The 20766-nt window shown below is 31.0% G+C and overlaps 1 protein-coding gene across 1 annotated transcript; it reads right to left on the reverse strand.

Annotated features, from left to right (window-relative positions):
* Positions 1-11039: 11039 nt before the first annotated feature.
* Positions 11040-14383, reverse strand: LOC139497261 (collagen alpha-1(VIII) chain-like). Its single transcript, XM_071285442.1, has 2 exons — positions 14323-14383; positions 11040-11454 (listed from the first exon to the last, which is right to left on the reverse strand). Exons 1-2 carry the CDS (start codon positions 14357-14359, stop codon positions 11057-11059), a joined length of 435 nt encoding a protein of 144 aa, XP_071141543.1. The 5' UTR covers positions 14360-14383; the 3' UTR covers positions 11040-11056.
* Positions 14384-20766: the final 6383 nt, after the last annotated feature.

Below are 20766 nucleotides of genomic sequence, written 5' to 3' on the forward strand. Positions count from 1 at the left end.
AATCAAATGAAACTGATATTAATCCTTAATATTAAATGCATATATAGCCTAAATCTATAAATCTACAACTTCAAACTTTTGATTCGAATCACAATTTAATACCTACATGAAAACCTAGGTTTAAGGTTGAACGAATAATTTCAGCAAACATTAAAACATTTTATCTTTCATGTTAGCGCCACACATTTTTTTTCATATTTCTTCCTATCTTTGCGTTATAACGGTAATATCTTGATTTCAATTATTCATTATGTTTTGTATACATGTGTGTCTGTCATTCATTTCGGTTGTGATTTACTAGTAGATAAAAAAGGAAACATACATACAAGGCCAAATCATTATGATAAATATGCATAGGAATAATTGAATACTTTAAGTGCTAAATTAAGACTGATTTGTGCATCAGAAAGTATATAATTTAACAAGAAAATAGATATATATATATATATATTAAACGAGATGTGGTATGATTGCAAATGAGACAACTCTCCACAAGAGACCAAAATGACACAGAAATAAACAACTATAGGTCACCGTACGGCCTTCAAAAATGAGCAAAGTCCATACCGTATAGTTTAGTATAGTATATCGGCATGTTTGAATTGAAAGATCAAAAATAATGTCATACAATTGTGAAACTTCCAAGTCAAATAAACAAAATGATCTTTCTGCTTTAAAATGAATAATTAATCAGGAAACTTTTTTTTTTTTTATTTGATGCAAGAAATCGTTTATTAAATCTCACAATATCATAAAGATTCTTCGATAGAAAGTCGTTGAATTTTCATTTGAATATAGTGAAGTATTTTTAAACTGCTTGGGTAGTAATTTAATGGAGAGAACATAATTGTATTAATAAAACATCTTCATTCTATACTTTTATTGCCAAAGGGTAACTTTTTTGAATCAAACCAACTTTACACAGTTCTCAAACTAGAACTTACAGTACTTTGGAAGTATATTTGTATTCGGTTATAGCTATATTAGCAGGGTTAAAAAAAAATTCTTCGGTATAACTCAATTTAATCAATTTTCTTTGTATTATATTTACTAGTAGTAACATGGATATCGTATGGGGGCCTTTTCAGATTGCTGTTCGGTGTGGGCCAATGCTCCTTGTTGAGGATTGTACTATGATGGTTTACTTTAACGAATAGTGACTTAGATGGAGAGTTTTCTTATTTGCACTCATACCACATCTTCTTATATGATTCTACTCATTATTAGTCAATGATATGTTCTAATTATTCAAGCATTTTACTTTGCAATGACTACGAAGGGGATACATTTCAATATACACAGCCTCCTCCATTATATTAATAACTGCTGTTTCCTTTGAATCTTAAATAAGAAAAAAGATAAAACAAACGTTTGCGTTAAAACGCAGAGATAGGAAGACAATTTTTTTTTAGATATGTGGCGCTAATACGCAAAGGTTTGCGTTATAAGGCAAAGATGAGAAGAAAAATAAAAAAAAAATATGTGGCGCTTATACGCTTCCGTACAGAAGTGTATTTGAAATATGTTTTTTTTTTTTGTTTTTTTTTCAATAAGTTCATTTTAACTAATACGGCATCGTATCATCTTTGATTTTCAAATATTTGTGCTAATTTTATACGCACTTTATTCTGAATGTAATTCATGATTGTCGTTATGATTATTATAAATGTGTACACTCTTATATTCGATCGTTTTTACCATTTCTAATCGACCATGTTAGAATCCTGTGATATTAAATAGTTATCAGTTCATTTTTTTTTCAACTATTTTAACTAACGCATCATTTTTTAATATTTTGTGTTTAAATACTTGTGTCCTATTTGATTTGCAATTTATTTTAAATATACTTAATGATTTCTGTTTAATATAAGCTGTACACTTTTTATACTCGATATAGTCCCCATCTCAACCTGTGCTTGTTAAAATCCCATTTTGTTGATTAGTTAACATTTCATTCGCTCATATCTTTTATTCAATTTCCCCAACACGACTTTAATTAAAAATCTTAACAACCACAACACAATCTCCGCCGATGTATTTTCCACTACCTATTCACCAACGCCGCCTCAATCACCACAGCAATCCTTTCCACAGCAACCATCTTTAAAGCAACAATCACAACAGCTATCAGAGAAATAGATTATCCTACAATAACATTTCTAATGTTCAAATTATTTTTGTAATCATACAAACATACAAACGACATATTCATTTTTTTTATCATTCTATATTAAAATGTTTATCTCACATTTGATAAAACATAACTATACTACAAAATAGCAACACCCACAACCACAATCTCCGCCAGTGTATTCTTCGGTTCCTGCACCACCAACTCCGCCTCCAGCACCACAACAATCATCTCCACAACAACCTTCATCAGCATCACCACCACAACCATCACCGACACCGTTATTAAAGTTTCCGCTTTCAAAATCCATAATATCTGTTATATCATAGCCGTATTTGTTGCTTTTTTTACACAAATCGTCGACAATGCGATCGATGTTCACACTGCCACTGTCACCAAAGTCGTTTAATTTCTGTTCATGGACAAATTCATTACAAACGATCTTTCATGAACTGTGAAGAATGATAAAACAAAACCTTGTTTTGCAATAGAATTTTCGTTCGAATCTTTCTGTTTTATCATCCGGTATAGGTATTCAAAGTTTTCAGCAACACTTTAATCAAATCTACTTGTAGGTGCCTTTCTGCACAGAAAATCGTTAGACATGTACCATATACTTCTAGTACTCAGAAACTCTTTAAATCACGCCTCAAAATACCTTAATATTGAACACGACATGTGTAAGGTACGAAACATTTCTAGAGCAATACATCGTCATGGAAGTAACGAATATGTTAAATGAAGCAAAACCAGCAGTGATATATCATGTTCTACGATTTAACATTAAAATAAACTCATCATTAAACCTAGCTATATAGTATTACAATAATATGTTATCGAAAAAAAAAATTAAATTAAAATACAGTACGAAGTCGACGTCGAAGCTCCTTTAGGTATCAAAATTATTAAAAGATTGAAGTCATGAATAAAATGAACAACACTTTTGTTACTCTTTCTATTATTATTAGCTATTGAAAAGACATCTCCCATTATTTTATTTGTTACAGATTACCTTACCCCTTCGAATGCCTAAATAGGTTCTTTCGTCTTTTTGCTTTATATGTTGACATTCAGGTTGGTCTGAAATTTATTTAGATTCATTTAAAATTGAAAACTGGATGTTTTTTTGTTTTTCAGTCGATTTTTGACTTTGAACAACTATATACTACTGTTGCCTTTATTAAGTACTGTACACACAGTGCTGAATTGTAACAAGATGGCCGAAATGAAAAAAACTATCTAAAAGACAAATGTTTCTCATAAAAAAATAAAACTCGAACTTCACAAAAAATTAGTAATTTAGACAGATCAAAACGCACCCACTTGATCTGTGAATTGTAATAATAAACTTATGTTAAACTTATGTTAAACTAATCCGAATTAGAACAGAGAAAGGTAAAAGGGAATTTGTCAAAGAGATTACAACCCGAGCAAAGAACAGAAAACGGACAAATATCACCGATGAGTCTTATAAAAGAAGCATTATAGAACACGCAAAACAAGTAAAGGGTTTAACATATATTTTTATTCCAAAGGCGGTAGTTTCACCACAAGTCACCTCGATCTGATAGTCAATCATAAATACTTGAAGACGGATTTTTTCAATCAGCCTAATTGGGGTAGAGACCTGGTATTTTAATAACTGTTGGTATAGTAGTCTTTTGTTGATTAATATTCTATTGTCATTTTGCTTCGATTCTTTAGTTATATTTTCTGACATTGGACTTCTTTTAAACTGCGTATTGGTGCGTGTTTCTTTATTCTACATGGTCTAGAGGTATAGGGGAGGTTACGATATCACAAAACACGTTAAATCCGCCGCATTTCTGTGCCTGTACCAAGCCAGGAACCTCTGGCCTGTGTGAGTCTTGTTTAATTTTTGATTTTTTTTCATTTATATGTTTTACGATTTTGTATAACAAGAGACGATGTAATCAGAAAAGTAAAGTTTCCAAATTATTAAGGAATAGCGTCACAAAAATGATCCAAAGACAATGAAATAGGTTTCTAACAAAATCTGAGTCATTCCTGGTGTAACGTACAAGGTCCTTGATAATCTACTCTTTATAAATTATCATAAATCGTTTGTCGTCATTAAAAGCTAATGTCTGTAAGTCAGGAACATGGCTTGCTATTAGAGAACGATTACATGCAGTTTTCTACTCATTAAGAATATATTAGCTCCAACATGTTCATTATGTATTTATAATTGTCTTGTTGATGTGTCATGTACATTTGCTGTACATGATTTTTTTTAATTACGAGAACGGTCTTTTATCTTTTAAAATAATTCAATTTTTAGTTAAATATTACGTATAAAGTTATTCAGACTTACACCGTACAACATTAACTGTTGGGTATAAGTTAACCTGGTCACCATTACTTGATTCAGGAGCAATCTCTTGTCTAACCTGGTTACCGTTGTTTAAATACTGAGTATTCTCTGGTGTAACCTGAGTACCATTGCTTTGATGGTGAGGGTCCTCTGGTCTAACCTGATTTCCATTAACTGAATGGCGAGGATGCTCTGGTCTTGAAGGAGGACAAGGCAGCTACAACAGTTCAAGGTCAAAGTCAAAGGCGAAAGGGCAACTTTTCAACTATATATATGTCGGAATCAGAACCGCGATGATACTCCGAACCGCGATGATCACGCTGAAGTGCGATGGTAACATTGTGACGTAAAAGCAAAATGCACATGGGCTGTTGTAATAAAACAACACCATTAAAATATGGCTGCTAGCCTCTTATATGGATGATGTTTTAACTTCTGTTTAGATCAAACCAAAGACTTTAATTTTTGTTTGAATCCAATTTTCTAAGTCTTAAATTATTCTTTTAGCACGCAAGAGTATGGAATAAGGTGTTCAAAGGAGAAAGTAAAGAAAGATTCAGCGTGTAGGTCTTTATATTAGTACTAAGAAGTGTCCATCTCATTTACCTAAATATTATGATAAAACTTAGTAATTGCTCACATTCTTCTATAATTTATGTAATTTAATATGGTTGAGAGCAACATAAAAGTCAACAAAAGAAAGTCGGGCACCGGTCTTAAAATCGCATTTACCTTAACCTTCATCTGAATAGGGGAAATGTGGGGTGAGTCGATATAAGACCACAGTCTACTGACATAAAACACTTAAAGATGAATGTGAACATCCAGGCTAATATAAAACCTTCATTCTGTACATGTACTATATGTGAATTTTAATATGTTAAGCTCTTTTGATATATTAATAATTGGGTATGATTGTAAATGAGACAACTATCCACAAGTAACTAAATTAGTAAATGTAAGCTACAATGTGTGATCAAAAAGTCTTCAACAACGAGGGAAATCCAACACTGAGCATTAATTCAAAGATAAAAAGGTCATGACACGACCTAGAGGATATGCTGTAACTGATACATTTTATTGAAGACGAAACGCGCGTGGCATGGCATAACTTTGGCCCAAAAATGGATGGTAAAAGTCAGTTATATATATGATTTGATGTTACTATCATATTTGTCTACCTGGTTATTTAACACAATTTTGAAATGTGACCTTGCAGGAGGCCCTCTACCCTCATTAACAAAAGCAGTAGTGCGAAAAGAGGTTTATTTGTGATAATTAGAAATATCTGATATAGGAGTAAATAAAAGTTTGTTATTAGTAGAAGACAGTTTCCCAATAAACATAAAAACCTATAGCATGTATAGTGAACCACCGAATTGAAATATAAAGAACTTTGATTTACGTTATATATATAGATTCCTACACTGCAACAAGTGTATTACGATATTTATCCACTAGAGACAGTTAAATTTTATTATTTAAAGCGCGAGGCTTGCCGAGTTATAGTGTCGGAATCAACAAATTGCAGAAACTTGTGTTCTTTCAATGCGACGTAATCAGGCCTTTTTCATGATGTCACTATAGGAATATTCAGGAGAAAACAAAACACTTTGGCGTCATAATAAAATTTGAACTAATCATTTGCCGAGAACAGATTTTCACTAGTGAGAAGAAATGTTTTTCTCACACCGATCAAGAAATGTGAAAATAGCACAAAAAATAGAGAAAATGTTATCTAATATACTTCATATGGCGTATAACGATATTGTAATTAGAATGACTGTGTATAGTGAACAGGAAAAGATTGTAGTAGCAATTAAGGCATTTTCACTAGTGAGAAGAAATGTTTTTCTCACACCGATCAAGAAATGTGAAAATAGCACAAAAAATAGAGAAAATGTTATCTAATATACTTCATATGGCGTATAACGATATTGTAATTAGAATGACTTGTAGATTGTAGTAGCAATTAAGGCATTTTCACTAGTGAGAAGAAATGTTTTTCTCACACCGATCAAGAAATGTGAAAATAGCACAAAAAATAGAGAAAATGTTATCTAATATACTTCATATGGCGTATAACGATATTGTAATTAGAATGACTGTGTATAGTGAACAGGAAAAGATTGTAGTAGCAATTAAGGAGTTTAGTTGTATCACACTTAATAATATGGAGGGGGGTTGACTGATCTTGGTCTACCCTAAGATGTAATAGATATATTTAGGTATTTCCGTAGAAAGAAAAACATATGCATTTTTTAAGGGTTAGTCGTGTTTTCGTCCTTTTTGTTTATTTCAATAAATCGTTGTCAAAGCCTATCCCAGCACACCAACTCTATAGATCATAAGGTGTTTCGAACATCTATTTAAACCAATAAGATCACTAATTGGCCATGACCATGTCAATAGTCAGGAGCCCAAGCCATTGTATAGTGACTCTTATTATAAACATACTGTATTTTTTATCTGACATTGTCGGTTTGATTTAGACTTTATCAATTTGAATATCCCTTTTGGTATATTTTTCCACTCCTGCTAATTCCGATTTCAATGTGTTGTATAATTGTTCAATGGGTCGAGTGTGACTAGTTTTTATGCCAAAGATAATTATGTTGACAGCTGCATTATGATAAAATACAAAACATTAAAGACACTCTGTAATAATGCTATGAATCGCCTGATCAGGTATTAATATATTTTGTATATCTATCATTACTTTAATTTTAATTTTATGATTGTATTTGTATGGGCTGTTTGTATTGTGTGTGTTGAGGACTTACCACGTATGAAAGCAGCACATCCTACAAAGGCGAATGACGTAAGAACAATGGCAGAAAATAATTTTATCTTTAATCTCTAATTCTTGAAGCATTCTTCCCGATTAATTCTTAAAAATGACTAGCATTAAAACAGGTAAACCTTTCTGATGTTTCAGCCCACTTACACACACTTCAAAATTCATCTCGACCTCGTTAAAGGAAAAATATATAGAATTTATGTATGATGCCTTATTGCGCTACATGTATATATACAAATTACATATCGTGTGCATTGTCGGAAATATAAAAAAAAATTGTACTAGCTTTCGAAAAGGACAAAAATTGAGTCTTGCCTGTCTTTTCCCTAGATTCATAACGAGTATAAATAAATTTCAAATTCAGACAATTTTTGAGAAAGGAGGCGCATTATGTATTGAAACTGCTCTTACATAAGTCTTTTAACTGCTTCTTAAATCACAATGTGTAACTTAAATTTGTGTCTGCATTTTTTTCAATCCTTTTTCATTGTCAAGCATGCAACTTTTGTCGCAGAAAGCTCGACATAGGGATAGTGATCCGGCGGCGGCGGCGTTAGCTAACTTCTTAAAAGCTTTATATTTTAGAAGGCGGAAGACCTGGATGCTTCATACTTTGTGTATAGATGCCTCATGTTACGAAGTTTCCGTCAGTCACATGTCCAATTACCTTGACCTCATTTTAATGGTTTAGTGACTACTTGAAAAAAAAATGTTGTAATGTTAAATTCTCTCTTGTTATAAGTAATAGGATAACTATATATTTGGTATGTGCGTACCTTGCAAGGTCCACATGCCCGTCAAACAGTTTTCACTTGACCTCGACCTCATTTCCTGGATCAGTGAACAAGGTTAAGTTTTGGTGGTCCATATCTCAGATACTATAAGTTATAGGTCTAGTATATTCGGTGTATAGAAGGACTATATGGTGTACATATCCAACTGGTAGATATCATCTGACCTTGACCTCATTTTCATCGGTCAGTGGTTATAGTTAAATTTGTGTGTTTTGGTCTGTTTTTCTTATACTGTATGCAATAGGTCTACTATATTTGGTGTATGGAATGATCTTTTTTTAGTAATAGTTTTTCATATCATGCTACTCGCTTGTGATGGAAACATATCGCTAGAAACTAAGGAGCCACGTGGCGTTGCTAATAAAATTGACATGAAATTGACAGCTTCGTCCCGGCTCAAGCGAAAAAATCGATCTCGTTGAGATGATCAACGATAATCTATAATCCTCGACTAGATTGACACTGGAAATGGCTTTAAGGATGTTCACTTCTCAAGTAACAAGCTTTTTAAAAGATTGTTATACATTGATAATGTATGGATAAAGGAACTAAATAAGCATAAATAATAAAAAATAAAGGGTTAGTGCGCTTGCTTTTGAGATATAAGCCATTTAAAATTCGCGGGAAATAGCTCTCTTTAGACTTTTTATACATTTAACATTGGCACCTTTTTTCCTCAAAAACTATAAAAGAAATAACAAGGATTTTATAATATTTCCAAATATGACTATTGCAACTATATATAATATAATTATGAAAACAAAAGTAGGAGTTACCGGGAAAAATTGAATGGCACTACATGGTTAGACCAGAGGATTCCGAATATCTGGAAATAATTCAAAATCAAGAGGAGTGAACTTCCTTAAAATATTTACTGTTCAGTCTTTTGAGAACTGTTCAGACTAAAATGACCGTTTAAGACAAAAATTGGTTTACAAATGTTCTAAGACAGACATTAACTTTTCAACAGTCTAATATCTTAAGAATACTTCGTATGGTAATGAAATTACCTACGCATGAAGGCAAAGCGTTGTTATGCAGGACATGAAATTAAACATAAGAAAATAGTAAAATAACAACTCCAATGGAGATTCAAAACAGAAAGTCTTTTATAAAATTGCAAAATCAAAAGCTCAAACACAAATACTGTTGCCTGTTATTAAGACATTTATATTTTTAGTATATCCAGTTTATGTAGAAAAACAAGAAAAGCAAATAATTAGTTGTGTTTAAAACTATAAAATAAAATTGAGAATGGAAATTGGGAATGTGTCAAAGAGACAACAACCCGACCAAAAAAAAACAACAGCAGAGTGTCACTAACAGGTCTTCAATGTAGCGAGAAATTCCCGCACCCGGAGGCGTCCTTCAGCTGGCCCCTAAACAAATATATACTAGTCCAGTGAATATAAACATTGAAATTGATAGTAATCAAAAGATTAAATGTTCCAAATGGTATGATTTAGCAACCACAGTATTAAAGTAACTTGTTTAAAGAAATCTTCCAAGTCAGATGAAAATATTTCAATGACGATTCATAAACATGTGCGCTTTATGCATATTATTACCTTTTGATTTTTGATTTTTGATTTTTTAATTGTTTTCACCAATTCCTAATCGTTTACATGAGATCGTAATTAAATGAGAGTTTATTTCTGAACAGTTTAAATTATATGCCCAGGTTACATTTAAAAAAAAAACTATGATTCCAAAAAGTCATTGGGTGAGCAAGGGTAATAACTTTGATATATGATTACAAGTATCATACGTGTGTTTGATATGGGTTATATTTAAGTACTGCAATAAACTTGTGCATTAATAGTTGTATGTCCTATTAAATATGATTAGGAGGAAGCATTTACCTCTTGGAGTGGGGGTAGATTTGTTAAATCAACACGAAAAAAGTTTGCACGAAGATTAAAAAGAAAATAACGTTTTAAAAGATCAAACAAAATAAAATATATATATGATGTGAATGGCAACACGTGTTATCAAATGTCACCTGCTAATAAACTCATCAAAGATACCATAATTCAAATTCTGTATATGCGTCAGACGCGCGTTACGTCTACAAAAGACTCGGCAAATATGCTCGAATAAAAAAACTTAAAGAGACCAAATATAGTACGAAGTTGAAGAGCATTGAAGACCAAACGTTTCTAACAGTTTTACCAAGTTCTGCTAAGGTTATCTATTTCTGAGGTAGAAATGCCTTAGTATTTAAAAAATCAAAGTTTTGTAAACAGTTAATTTATAAAGTGAGTATACTTAAGAAATAAAAGGATGGAAACTATTCAGAGTTGATACACATACTGAAATATACCTTTTGTCATATGCTCATTTGGACGATTCGTGACGCGTCAGTACTTTATTGCTTGATACCAAAGTCAGCCTGCGATTCAGTGGTCATGAAATCTGTATAGCTATGATATTTTGAACATATCGTCATTTAACACCATTATTGTCACTTAAACTTTCTTTTTTTAACCCTGGATCTGCCTCTGAATAAGGTTATAAGTCAAAAGAATAAAAATAAATATACAACCAAAGATCAGTCGGGGAGGGACCATCTAAGGGGGATTCATTTGATTATAGTGTTGGTATTCGAATTGAATGTCCCTACTTAAGAATAGTTCTTGCAACAAATTACTAGAAAGGTTACCTTATTCAGGTTACAGAACTTTTACACGTGTGAGTTTAGGCACGGTTTTTTTAAGCAACGTGGTTTTGTCAAATTCCTTTTTTATTTCAGTAATTTGTTTTTTTAAATGATCTGGAACTTCATGTGTTATTAGTTTTCTTGTTCGAAAAATGGAAAATCCTTATTTTCAGTAAACAAACATTTAACATCAATGACACGGGGAAAAGTCTCATCAAATTAATATAATGATTTAGCTATTAATATGCATTGGATAATAGTAATTTTGTAAGGGTCATTAAAACAAATAATATGTTTTTCTTTATATCTTTATTTCATTTATAGTCCTTAGAATATATCACTCAGATATATATACTGCTGAAAAATAGGAAAAATAATCACCATTTATTTGTTGTGAACCATAGCTTTTCACAGAAACATTATCTCCTTTTTTAAGTTCTAGCACGGGATTTGCAGTTTCCGATCCGCCATGGAGCCTTGGACCATACAAGTACAAGATATTACTTCCATTTTTAGCTATGTAACAAATTAGTTCACCTCCACCTTGTGACATGATTGTTGCTGATATTTGATAAAGTCCTTTCTTTTTTGCTGTAAATATTCCTGTCTTGGGATTGTATCCGCCACCACGGTTCAAAATAACTGTGTCAAATTTAATAGCAGCACCATTAGCGAGACTTAAATGACTTTTCAGTGTAGCTGTGAAAGCAGGCCTGTCTTTGTTATCACTTACACCTATAAATAATTAAAATTTTTGTTAATTTAAAAATATGGAATAAAGTTTAAATTTAAACAACTTTAACGTCTATGAATTACATTATGTGCACTGACAGGGCAATCTCTGTTCAAAAGCATTATTGAAATTGTTATACTTTGAATAGAAGATTGCTGTAAGTGTTTATGGGAAACTAGACGAATAAAAGCAAATAACAATGAAATTTGTGAAATTAAGAACAGAGGCATCTGTGATGTTATTGATATAGTTTTATTTTTCACAATAACTGCTGATGATAAAGAGCTTGAAAAAGTGTATATAGTTCTGAATACTTGATGATTTAACACTGTATGTTGCTCTCGATCACTTGATTATTTTTGTTGTTGTTGCTGTATAATTAGATATCGCATTTGGTTTATTATAAACATTGAAAAAGTCATATGTCAATAGAAAACATCTTACCAAACTTGACCAAAAAAAAGTAGGAAAGCTTTGATTTTCCCAAAAAAACACCAATATTTTCGTACGCCAAACCAATCGTACTTTTCATATACATTTATTACTTGTTGCAAATTATTAGAATAATAAAAAACACAAACGATTGGGATATCTTTCAATCATATATAAACAAGATCACATCAAAAATCAATGATCAAAGACCTGAAACAAATTGAGGACGTAAATTCAAAAGGTTTCAAAAATATTTCATAAAAATACCCAAAACAAACATGATTGATAACAGATATTGTTATCTAAAATAATGTCTGTTTTCAACAAAACAAGTTTTATTTCAGGATGTCAACAATGCTCTTCTGCCAATAAATGGAACAAAAATCCAGTGTATTGTGGTAATTCCGTGGCACCTTGTTTTTATTTCAAATCACTCTATCTACTATACATGAAGCAGCAGAGGCAAGAGATAAGGAAACCTTATAATAGGGGTCGGGAACCGGGGTGAGTGGGGGGAAAGTGGAGTTCGGTTTGAAAATGTGTAGGATGGGGTGAAAAATCATATGTATTCAAGTAAGCTATTTGATCGATTTTTGTCGAGGGAGAATATGAGGCGTAAAAGGGAAAATAATAGATATTTGGAAATCAGGAAACTTCCTGTCCATGCCGGCAACACAAACAAAATTAAGGAACAAATCATGGTAACAAATGATTAACAAATCGTATGATTTCTTTGTGATTTGAAAGTGATAAAATGTCACATGCAAATGAGCTAACAAATCACAAGAACAAATCACGAACAAATTGTCAAGAAATTGTTTTGAATTCATTAACTAATCAGAAGTTATTGCTTTCCTACTTCAAACAAATCACAAACAAATTGTTTTTAAATCGTAAAGAAATTGTAAAGAAATTGTTATCAAATGTCTAACAAATCAGAAGTAAATCATATTCCTACCTCAAGCAAATCATAAACAAATTGTTTTCAAACTATGAAGAAATTATAAACAAATTGTTATCAAATCTTTAACAAATCAGAAGTAAATTTCCTACCTCAAGCAAATCACAAGCAAATCATAAACAAATTGGTATCAATCATCAATTCACAGATTAAATATGACATTAACATCCAGATCAAAAATATGTTCTGCCCCTGAAATCCTCAAAAAGCTGAAACCCCCAAACTTTGAAGCACAATTGTCTTCATTTTACCTTTATTAGCTACTCCTCTCATTGTAAAAAGGAATACTATATTTGGTTGTGATGAGGGACGAATTGTTCCCTCTGTGCAGGTTTCTGATACTTCTCTCCCCCGAATTTTACTAAAACGAGATTTGAAAAAAACATGGGCAACCACGTGTACTTAGTAGAATGATGTCGAATAGTTGATGGGTCTTAGTCTTGGTTCAAATCTGCTACATTGTACTATAGCTTTGCCATTTTGCCCGGGACCTTAAATATCATGAACAAATAAAACGTTAAACTATAGCCAGTGTTTTTGTCTGCTGGCTCTGGAAGCTAGTCTTTAAATACATTTTATTTTGAAAATGCATCCTTACAGTACAAACTTAGCATGATTATAACGAGATGATGAAATGCACAGTTTCTGAATTTTAAAGGTTAACGTTCGAATAGTATAAGTTGAATATGTGAAATTATAAATAAATAACCGAGATTCCTAACCATCGTCGTCTTTTATAGACTGAATAAAACTCCTCATCTTGCAACCTTCTTTGTTCAGTTCATATAGGACAGTATTTGAAATTTGAATTTGACCTCAACCGAAAGTCAGATAGATAGATAAACAAAGAAAATTGGAATGCATTAACATGTTATTCATTGTAGCAAATCATCAATGAATCACACCATGATAGCTAACAAAGTTAATAAATCATTTTCAAATCATTTCATATGATATTCTAAGTTAACAAATCATATCGCAATCACACCATTCTAGCTAACAAAGTTAAAAAATCTCTTTCAAATCATTTCATACGATATTCTAAGTTAACAAATCATAAAGAAATCACACAAAAACAGAAAAAAATTGCTTACAAACCATACAATTTAAAGAAATCACAAAGAAATCAGTTTTAGGGAATTTGTAAAATTCTGATTTGTTTATAATTTGTTTAATGAATCGCAAGCAAACGGTACTAACAAATCGCAGAATCACGATTTGAAAGAGATTTGAAAACGATTTGAAACCAATTTGTTCATTTATTTTTCTGTTTGGGCCCTTCATTTCTGTGAAATAGATAAAAGTTATCTGCAGTAGTATACATATATAAATAGATTAAAGTAAACCTTAATGTCTTTGAAGCTCCTTCTGATAATTTAAATAAATAATATTGATGTTTTGTTTTTAGAGTTTTCAAAATCGCACACAGAATAGTTTTAAATAACATGAATAAGTATGTGAAACATGCAATATGTACCTAATGTTTGAGATCCACATTTAATGGGAAGCATCATATTCCATAAGTTGTCAACTATCTTCCTTTCTGAAAATGAGATATATACACACTTGAGTTATTCTAAAAAAAAAAGAACCAGTTTAAGCCAACGGTGTAAAATTCTCTGAGAGCTGCAATATCAATACTAAAAGGTATCTCAAAAGACTATTTGAATCCATCTATGCTCAATCTGCTCCATGGAGGTGAACTTTGTTGTTGATAATTGCTGAATTGATTTATGAAGAGTTTTAGAAAGACAATGTCAATATTGTATTGCTATGAATCAGAAAAAGTTTTAGTGTTATTTTAACTCAAAAATAAAGATTGCTATTTTAAATTTTGTATACTGCATTTTTCTGAAATTGAAATATTTAATCTTTATTTGTTTCCATTAGTAGATTCAATACACGTGTTTGTTATATGTAAATGTCGTGTATATGTTATTTTTTTAACAGGTTAATGAATGTACTTGTATACTTGTATACACATGTTATACAGGTTGTTACTTGTATCAAGCCATCATATAAGTCATTACTTGTACAAGTAATTACTAGTACAATTTGTACTGAGAAAAAGATAATAACTTGTACAAATCATTATTCGTCATTGGCCTATTTGTTTCCAACATGGCCTTTAAACAAATAGGTAATCTTTTTGTAAAAAAGAATAACACTTTGGCATGCAAGTACTTTTTTATGTATATGAGCAAAACTGTTCAGTTTAGTTGTCAAAACTAAAGTGTAAAGATGACAATCAGTGTCGAAAAGATTACTCATGATGAAATATTTAAATTGTGTGATGACAATAAATCTTCTAATAATTCACCCTCAAAGCCAGGGGTCTATGACTCATGGGACAAAATAGTCGTCAGAGAGATGTGAACTGATGGTAATGCAACTTCATACAAAATAGCATTGGTAGATATCGATCAGTGAGCTTCCTTGTCTTGTATCAAATAGGTTTGGTCTATTACGCTATACTTTTGTTTCCAATATATGATATTATTTATGCAACTGTCATGATTTATGTTTCAAAATTAAGGTAGAAGGGTTTCCTTTTATTTTTGTTTTCGTCTGTAACCTTTTAACATTTCAAAAACAATACTGATAAACTCTCTGAAAGAATTTACATACAAATACATAAAGAGAAAATAGTAAAAGAAAAAGAAAATACATGACAAATGACGAAAAAGAATCCAGAATAAGGAAGACGTTTTTGAATAAAATATTTGACACAGAATAAGAAACAAATGCAATCCAAAGATAGTAAGTTATTATATTTTTCTCTACAAAAATTGTACAAGTAATTACTGGTATGATGGCATCATACAAATAATAACATGAACACAGTTTTTGGACAAGCAATAACTAGTGCAAAATTATAACATATACACGACATATATTTATATATTCAATTAACAGCTTTTTCCAGGTGACTTTATCTATCAGGTTTGCATACTGCGGATTTCAGTTTCAACGATAACTAGTAATGCTCTTAATAAAATCAAAACCAATCTTAACATTTGTAAGATAAATGGATAAGATTGCCCGATTTTGCAGTAAATGTCAAAAACACTTGCTAAGCGTAGTGCATGATCCAGCTTTCACTTCATCATGCATCATCAGAGTCAACACAATGCAGATACTAAATATAGATACTTTTAAATTAAACATGTTGTTTACATACGGCTGTGTCATAGGAACTGTGTAGTGAAACTATGTGAAATCTTTAAAAGGTTTTCTTCTACAGAGGGTCATAATGAAGATATTGCGTGTTTTTGAATGAACATATGTTACACAATTTAAACAATCTATTTACTTGTTTCAATGAAAATGAAATAAAAGTTAATTTTAAAATAAGATATTTTATTCACATTTTATCTTTTTATCAGCATTTAGACCCGGTCCCAAGTCAGGAGCGTCTGGTCTTTGTTAGTCTTGTATGCTTGTTAATTGTAGTTCGTTTATATGTTTTGGAGTTTAGTATGACGTCAATTTTCACTAAACTAGTACATATTTTTGTTTAGTGGCCCGGTAAAGCCTCCAGATGCGGGATTTTCTTGCTGTGTTGAAGAACCATTGATAGTCTTCGATTGTTTTCTTCTCGTCTCTTTGACACTTTCCTAATTTCAATCTTAATTTTATTCTTCAAATACTTGTATATTTTCTCACCAAACTACAGAGAGTCGACTATTTTCAAAAAAAACATCATTAGGTTTCTCATAGCCTTGGGAACTTTCATTAATCAAATTAATTTTATTATGCCCCACCTACGATAGTAGAGGGGCATTATGTTTTCTGGTCTGTGCGTCCGTTCGTCCGTCCGTTCGTTCGTCCGTTCGTCCGTCTGTCCCGCTTCAGGTTAAAGTTTTTGGTCGAGGTAGTTTTTGATGAAGTTGAAGTCCAATCGACTTCAAACTTGGTACACATGTTCCCTATGATATGATCTTTCAAATTTTACCCCAATTTCACGGTCCACTGAACATAGAAAATGATAGTGCGAGTGGAGCATTCGTGTACTGAGGACACATTCTTGTTTTTAAAGATTTTTTACACAACAGACAGCCTGAAAAGGTTTAAGACCCGGTGTGTATAACAAAAGAATTATTTTGTTAAACTACTATAAAAACGAGACACTAAAAGTCATCCAGCAGTGATAGTCTTCCAGGAACATTTAAAAAGGACAAAAACGTTGTTATATTTCTTATGCCAAATCAAAGTCATTAATTATTTATTTGCTGTACTTGTTTGCATATATATACTGGCAATAATTCATTACTGGTTATTATCGATATTTTCTTGTTGAACATTTATGCATTTAACAATATAATTTTTTCTTGTTTAGACATATTGTCTAGCTGAGGTTGATAGCTGTATTTGTGTAGAATTCTTTAAGCAATTTACAGTGTAAGAGGACACGGGTTTATACAAAACCCAAACGTATGTGTGTATGTTTTTCTTTTCAGTACAGAAAACAATATAAGAAAACAGTTTCCTTTCAAAATTACACAAATGACACTTATATCTGCCCCAAATACTAACAACGACAGTGTGCGTATAACATATATTAAGGATGTTCGCTTCTCTGTTTAAACATAACAAGCTTTTTAAAAGACTGTTATGAATTGATGGTATATAAATAAAGAAACTAAAAAAGTAGAAAAAAATGGAGGGTCTGTGTGCATGTTTTCGAGATATAAGCCATTGAAAATTTAGCGGGAAATAATTCTCTCTAGATTTTTCATACATTTGACATTGGCACCTTTTTTGTTTCAAAAACTGTGAACAAATAACAAGGATTTTATAAGACTTTGAAATATGGCTTTTAAAACTTTATGTCATAAAATTATGAAAAAAAAGTAGGGGTTAGTGGTCAAATTTTCTTGTTTCTATTTTTACGTTTATTGACGGTCCGTGTAACACTTATCAATTCAAAGTTTTAAAAAGTTTTGAAATTTTAGTTTTTTCGAATTTTGATCAAAGTTTTAAAATATCAAAATTCCAAATTGTGTAAAAGTTTTATAATTTTGAAATTTTAACCAAATAATTAAAATATTAAAATTCTAAATATCATTTTAAAACTTGATAGTTTAGGAATTTGATCAAACTTTAAAAATACTAAACCAAACGTGCAATTTTGATTATTTCACTTTTTGAAAGTTTGATTTTTTTATTTTTTTATGAAAATATCAAAAAGAGAAAAGGGGCGAAAAGGGGTACCTGTAAACTGCGAAACGAAATAAAAGTGGAACGAAACGAAACAAAATGAAATGAAAACATACTGATACTTAAAAGTTAAGGTATGAAAAAAAAACACATGCGTGTGTGATCTCGGGAGCCTCTGGCCTTTTAAGTCTTGTATGATCTTAATTTTAGTTCATTGTTATATTTCGGAGTTTTGTATGACATCTATTATTACTAAAGCATCATTGAACACGTAAACAATTTTGTCTAGGGGCCAGCTGAAGCACACCTAGCACAACATTCATTGCGACACCATAAATTAAGTTTTCCTTCCGCATCATTACTTGGAACCGAAATCAATCATAAAAGGCAATATATTATCGGCATGCAATCGATAAAAAAGAAAACAAAACGTTTTAAGTTGCATGCGACCGAAGCGCTTTTTCTGGATCTACCTTCATCAGAAACGTCAAAAAGGCGAATAATGCTATTTGGCCTACTGTGAGTTGGTCAGTTTTCACTGTTACCTCTAAATGTTGGGCACTGGGGACCCAAATAGCTCTGAATTATTTATATCAAACGCTAAACTTATATTATTTTGTACATTAATAAGGCCGTTAGTTTTCTCGTTTGAATTGTTTTACATTGTCATGTCGGGGCCTTTTATAGTTGACTATGCGGTATGGGCTTTGCTCATTATGAAGGCCGTACAGTGACCTATAGTTGTTAATTTCTGTGTCATTTTGGTCATTTGTGGAGAGTTGTCTCATTGGCAATCATACCACATCTTCTCTTTTTTTTATTATTTTATGCCGGTTAAGTAGGTTAAAATTTCTTTTTTTAATACTAGTAGATGCACAACCTTAAAATTTCAGGATACTGTTAACCAATGTGATGTCTGAAATGTTTTATAAAAATCGACTTCTTCTTTTAATAATTTATTTTGTAATTAAAAATGATTGGATATATTTCGTGGTATTTATTCTTAACTAAGAAAGATTATTATCAGAGCCGTGTTTACAGGATCTCCTATTTTCGCCCCTTTTCTATTTTTGATATCTTAATCAAAAATCCAAAAAATCAATCTTTCAAAAAGTGAAATAATCAAAATTGCACGTATTTTAAAAGTTTGATCAAGTTTCCTAACTATAAAATTTTAAAATGATATTTAGAATTTTAATATTTTAATTATTTGGTTAAAATTTCAAAATTTCAAAACTTGGAAATTTGGAATTTTGATATTTTAGAACTTTGATCAAAATTCCAAAAATCTAAAATTTCAAAACTTTTTAAAACTTTGAATTGATAAGTGTTACACGGACCATTGACGCTATGTTTCTATTAATACGTATAGTGGTGGTCAATATGAAACTGTTAGATTTATAACGTAATGACGTCGCACATAACAACCACGGAGGAAGCGCTGCTTCAGAAAAGAAAATTTGCTTTATCAGGAGATTTCAAGAATTTTATGTTAAATGCAGACGATAAAAATATAAGAATGCTAATGCAACAAGCTATGATGTTTTTAAGAAAAAATTATATTCTCAATAACATATTAACATTTTTGCAAAATACAATTAAAAAATACACAGAAAGAACATTAAACGTCATTTTCCTTATACTTTATTTAATTAATTAATGACTGTCACTCAGTCGATACGTTATATATGGACCTGTTAGATTATATTGACACTCGGACTTCGTTCTCGGTCAATATAATCTGAACAGGTCCATATATAATGTATTGACCTGGTCAAAAGTCCATAACGGATATATATATATATATAATGCCTGATGATTTGAATTAAAATGTCTAAACTGTTCCTGCTGTATGAATAATTTTCATGAATATCTAGGTTTAATTATTAGCCAGTGATTTTCACCAACATGTGACTTATTTATTAGATGTTTTTACTTGTACTTAGCTTATACGTTTCGGTATTACGGTTTCAGGGTATAAGAAGTATAAAAAAAAACAATTAGAAGTTTGTCACGTGTTTAGAGATCGCCTAGTTGGTATTTCACAAATTATTAATACTAGCAAATGCTCCAACAAAGTTTTCGTTTCCTTTTAATTTTTGTATGTAGAAAGTTGTGAAAGCATACTGTGTATACTCTTTGATAACTCAATGGCATAACATATTACGGAAGGTTTTTTGGGGACATGTTTTATTTTCTATTGTTTCTTTTTATTTTAAATAAATGTAGATAAATTCTTTAACTTATACACCATATTATCATATTTTGTGTTTAAATACTTTTTTTATACGCACTTTATTTGTAATGTTACTCATGATTGATTTTTATTTTAATTGTGTACACTCTTTATAATCGAGAGTTTACAATTATTTCAGATTGAGAAGTTATTTTATCATTATTTTCTTTTGATTTACAAAAAACAAATCAGTGACATGACGCTCGAATAAAAAGAAAGTTAAAAAGACCAAATAAAGTATGGAGCATGGTGATTGCTGGGTTTTTATGATTTATACACTTCTTATACTTGATAATGTTTATCGTCTCAACCCGTGCATGTTGCAATCGTGTCATGTTTATTAATTAACATTTCATCCGTTCATATCTTTTTTTTAATTCAATTTCATCATCTCCACACATTCAAGTTGAAAATCTTTCATTTTGATCAGTTACTTTTCAATATTTTATTTTTATTTTTAATATTTTGAAATATGTTTTTTTAACTAACGCGTCATCTTTTTATATTATGTGCTTAAATACTTGT

The sequence above is a fragment of the Mytilus edulis genome, chromosome 12 (genome assembly GCF_963676685.1).
Source record: "Mytilus edulis chromosome 12, xbMytEdul2.2, whole genome shotgun sequence".
Classification (NCBI taxonomy): domain Eukaryota; kingdom Metazoa; phylum Mollusca; class Bivalvia; order Mytilida; family Mytilidae; genus Mytilus; species Mytilus edulis.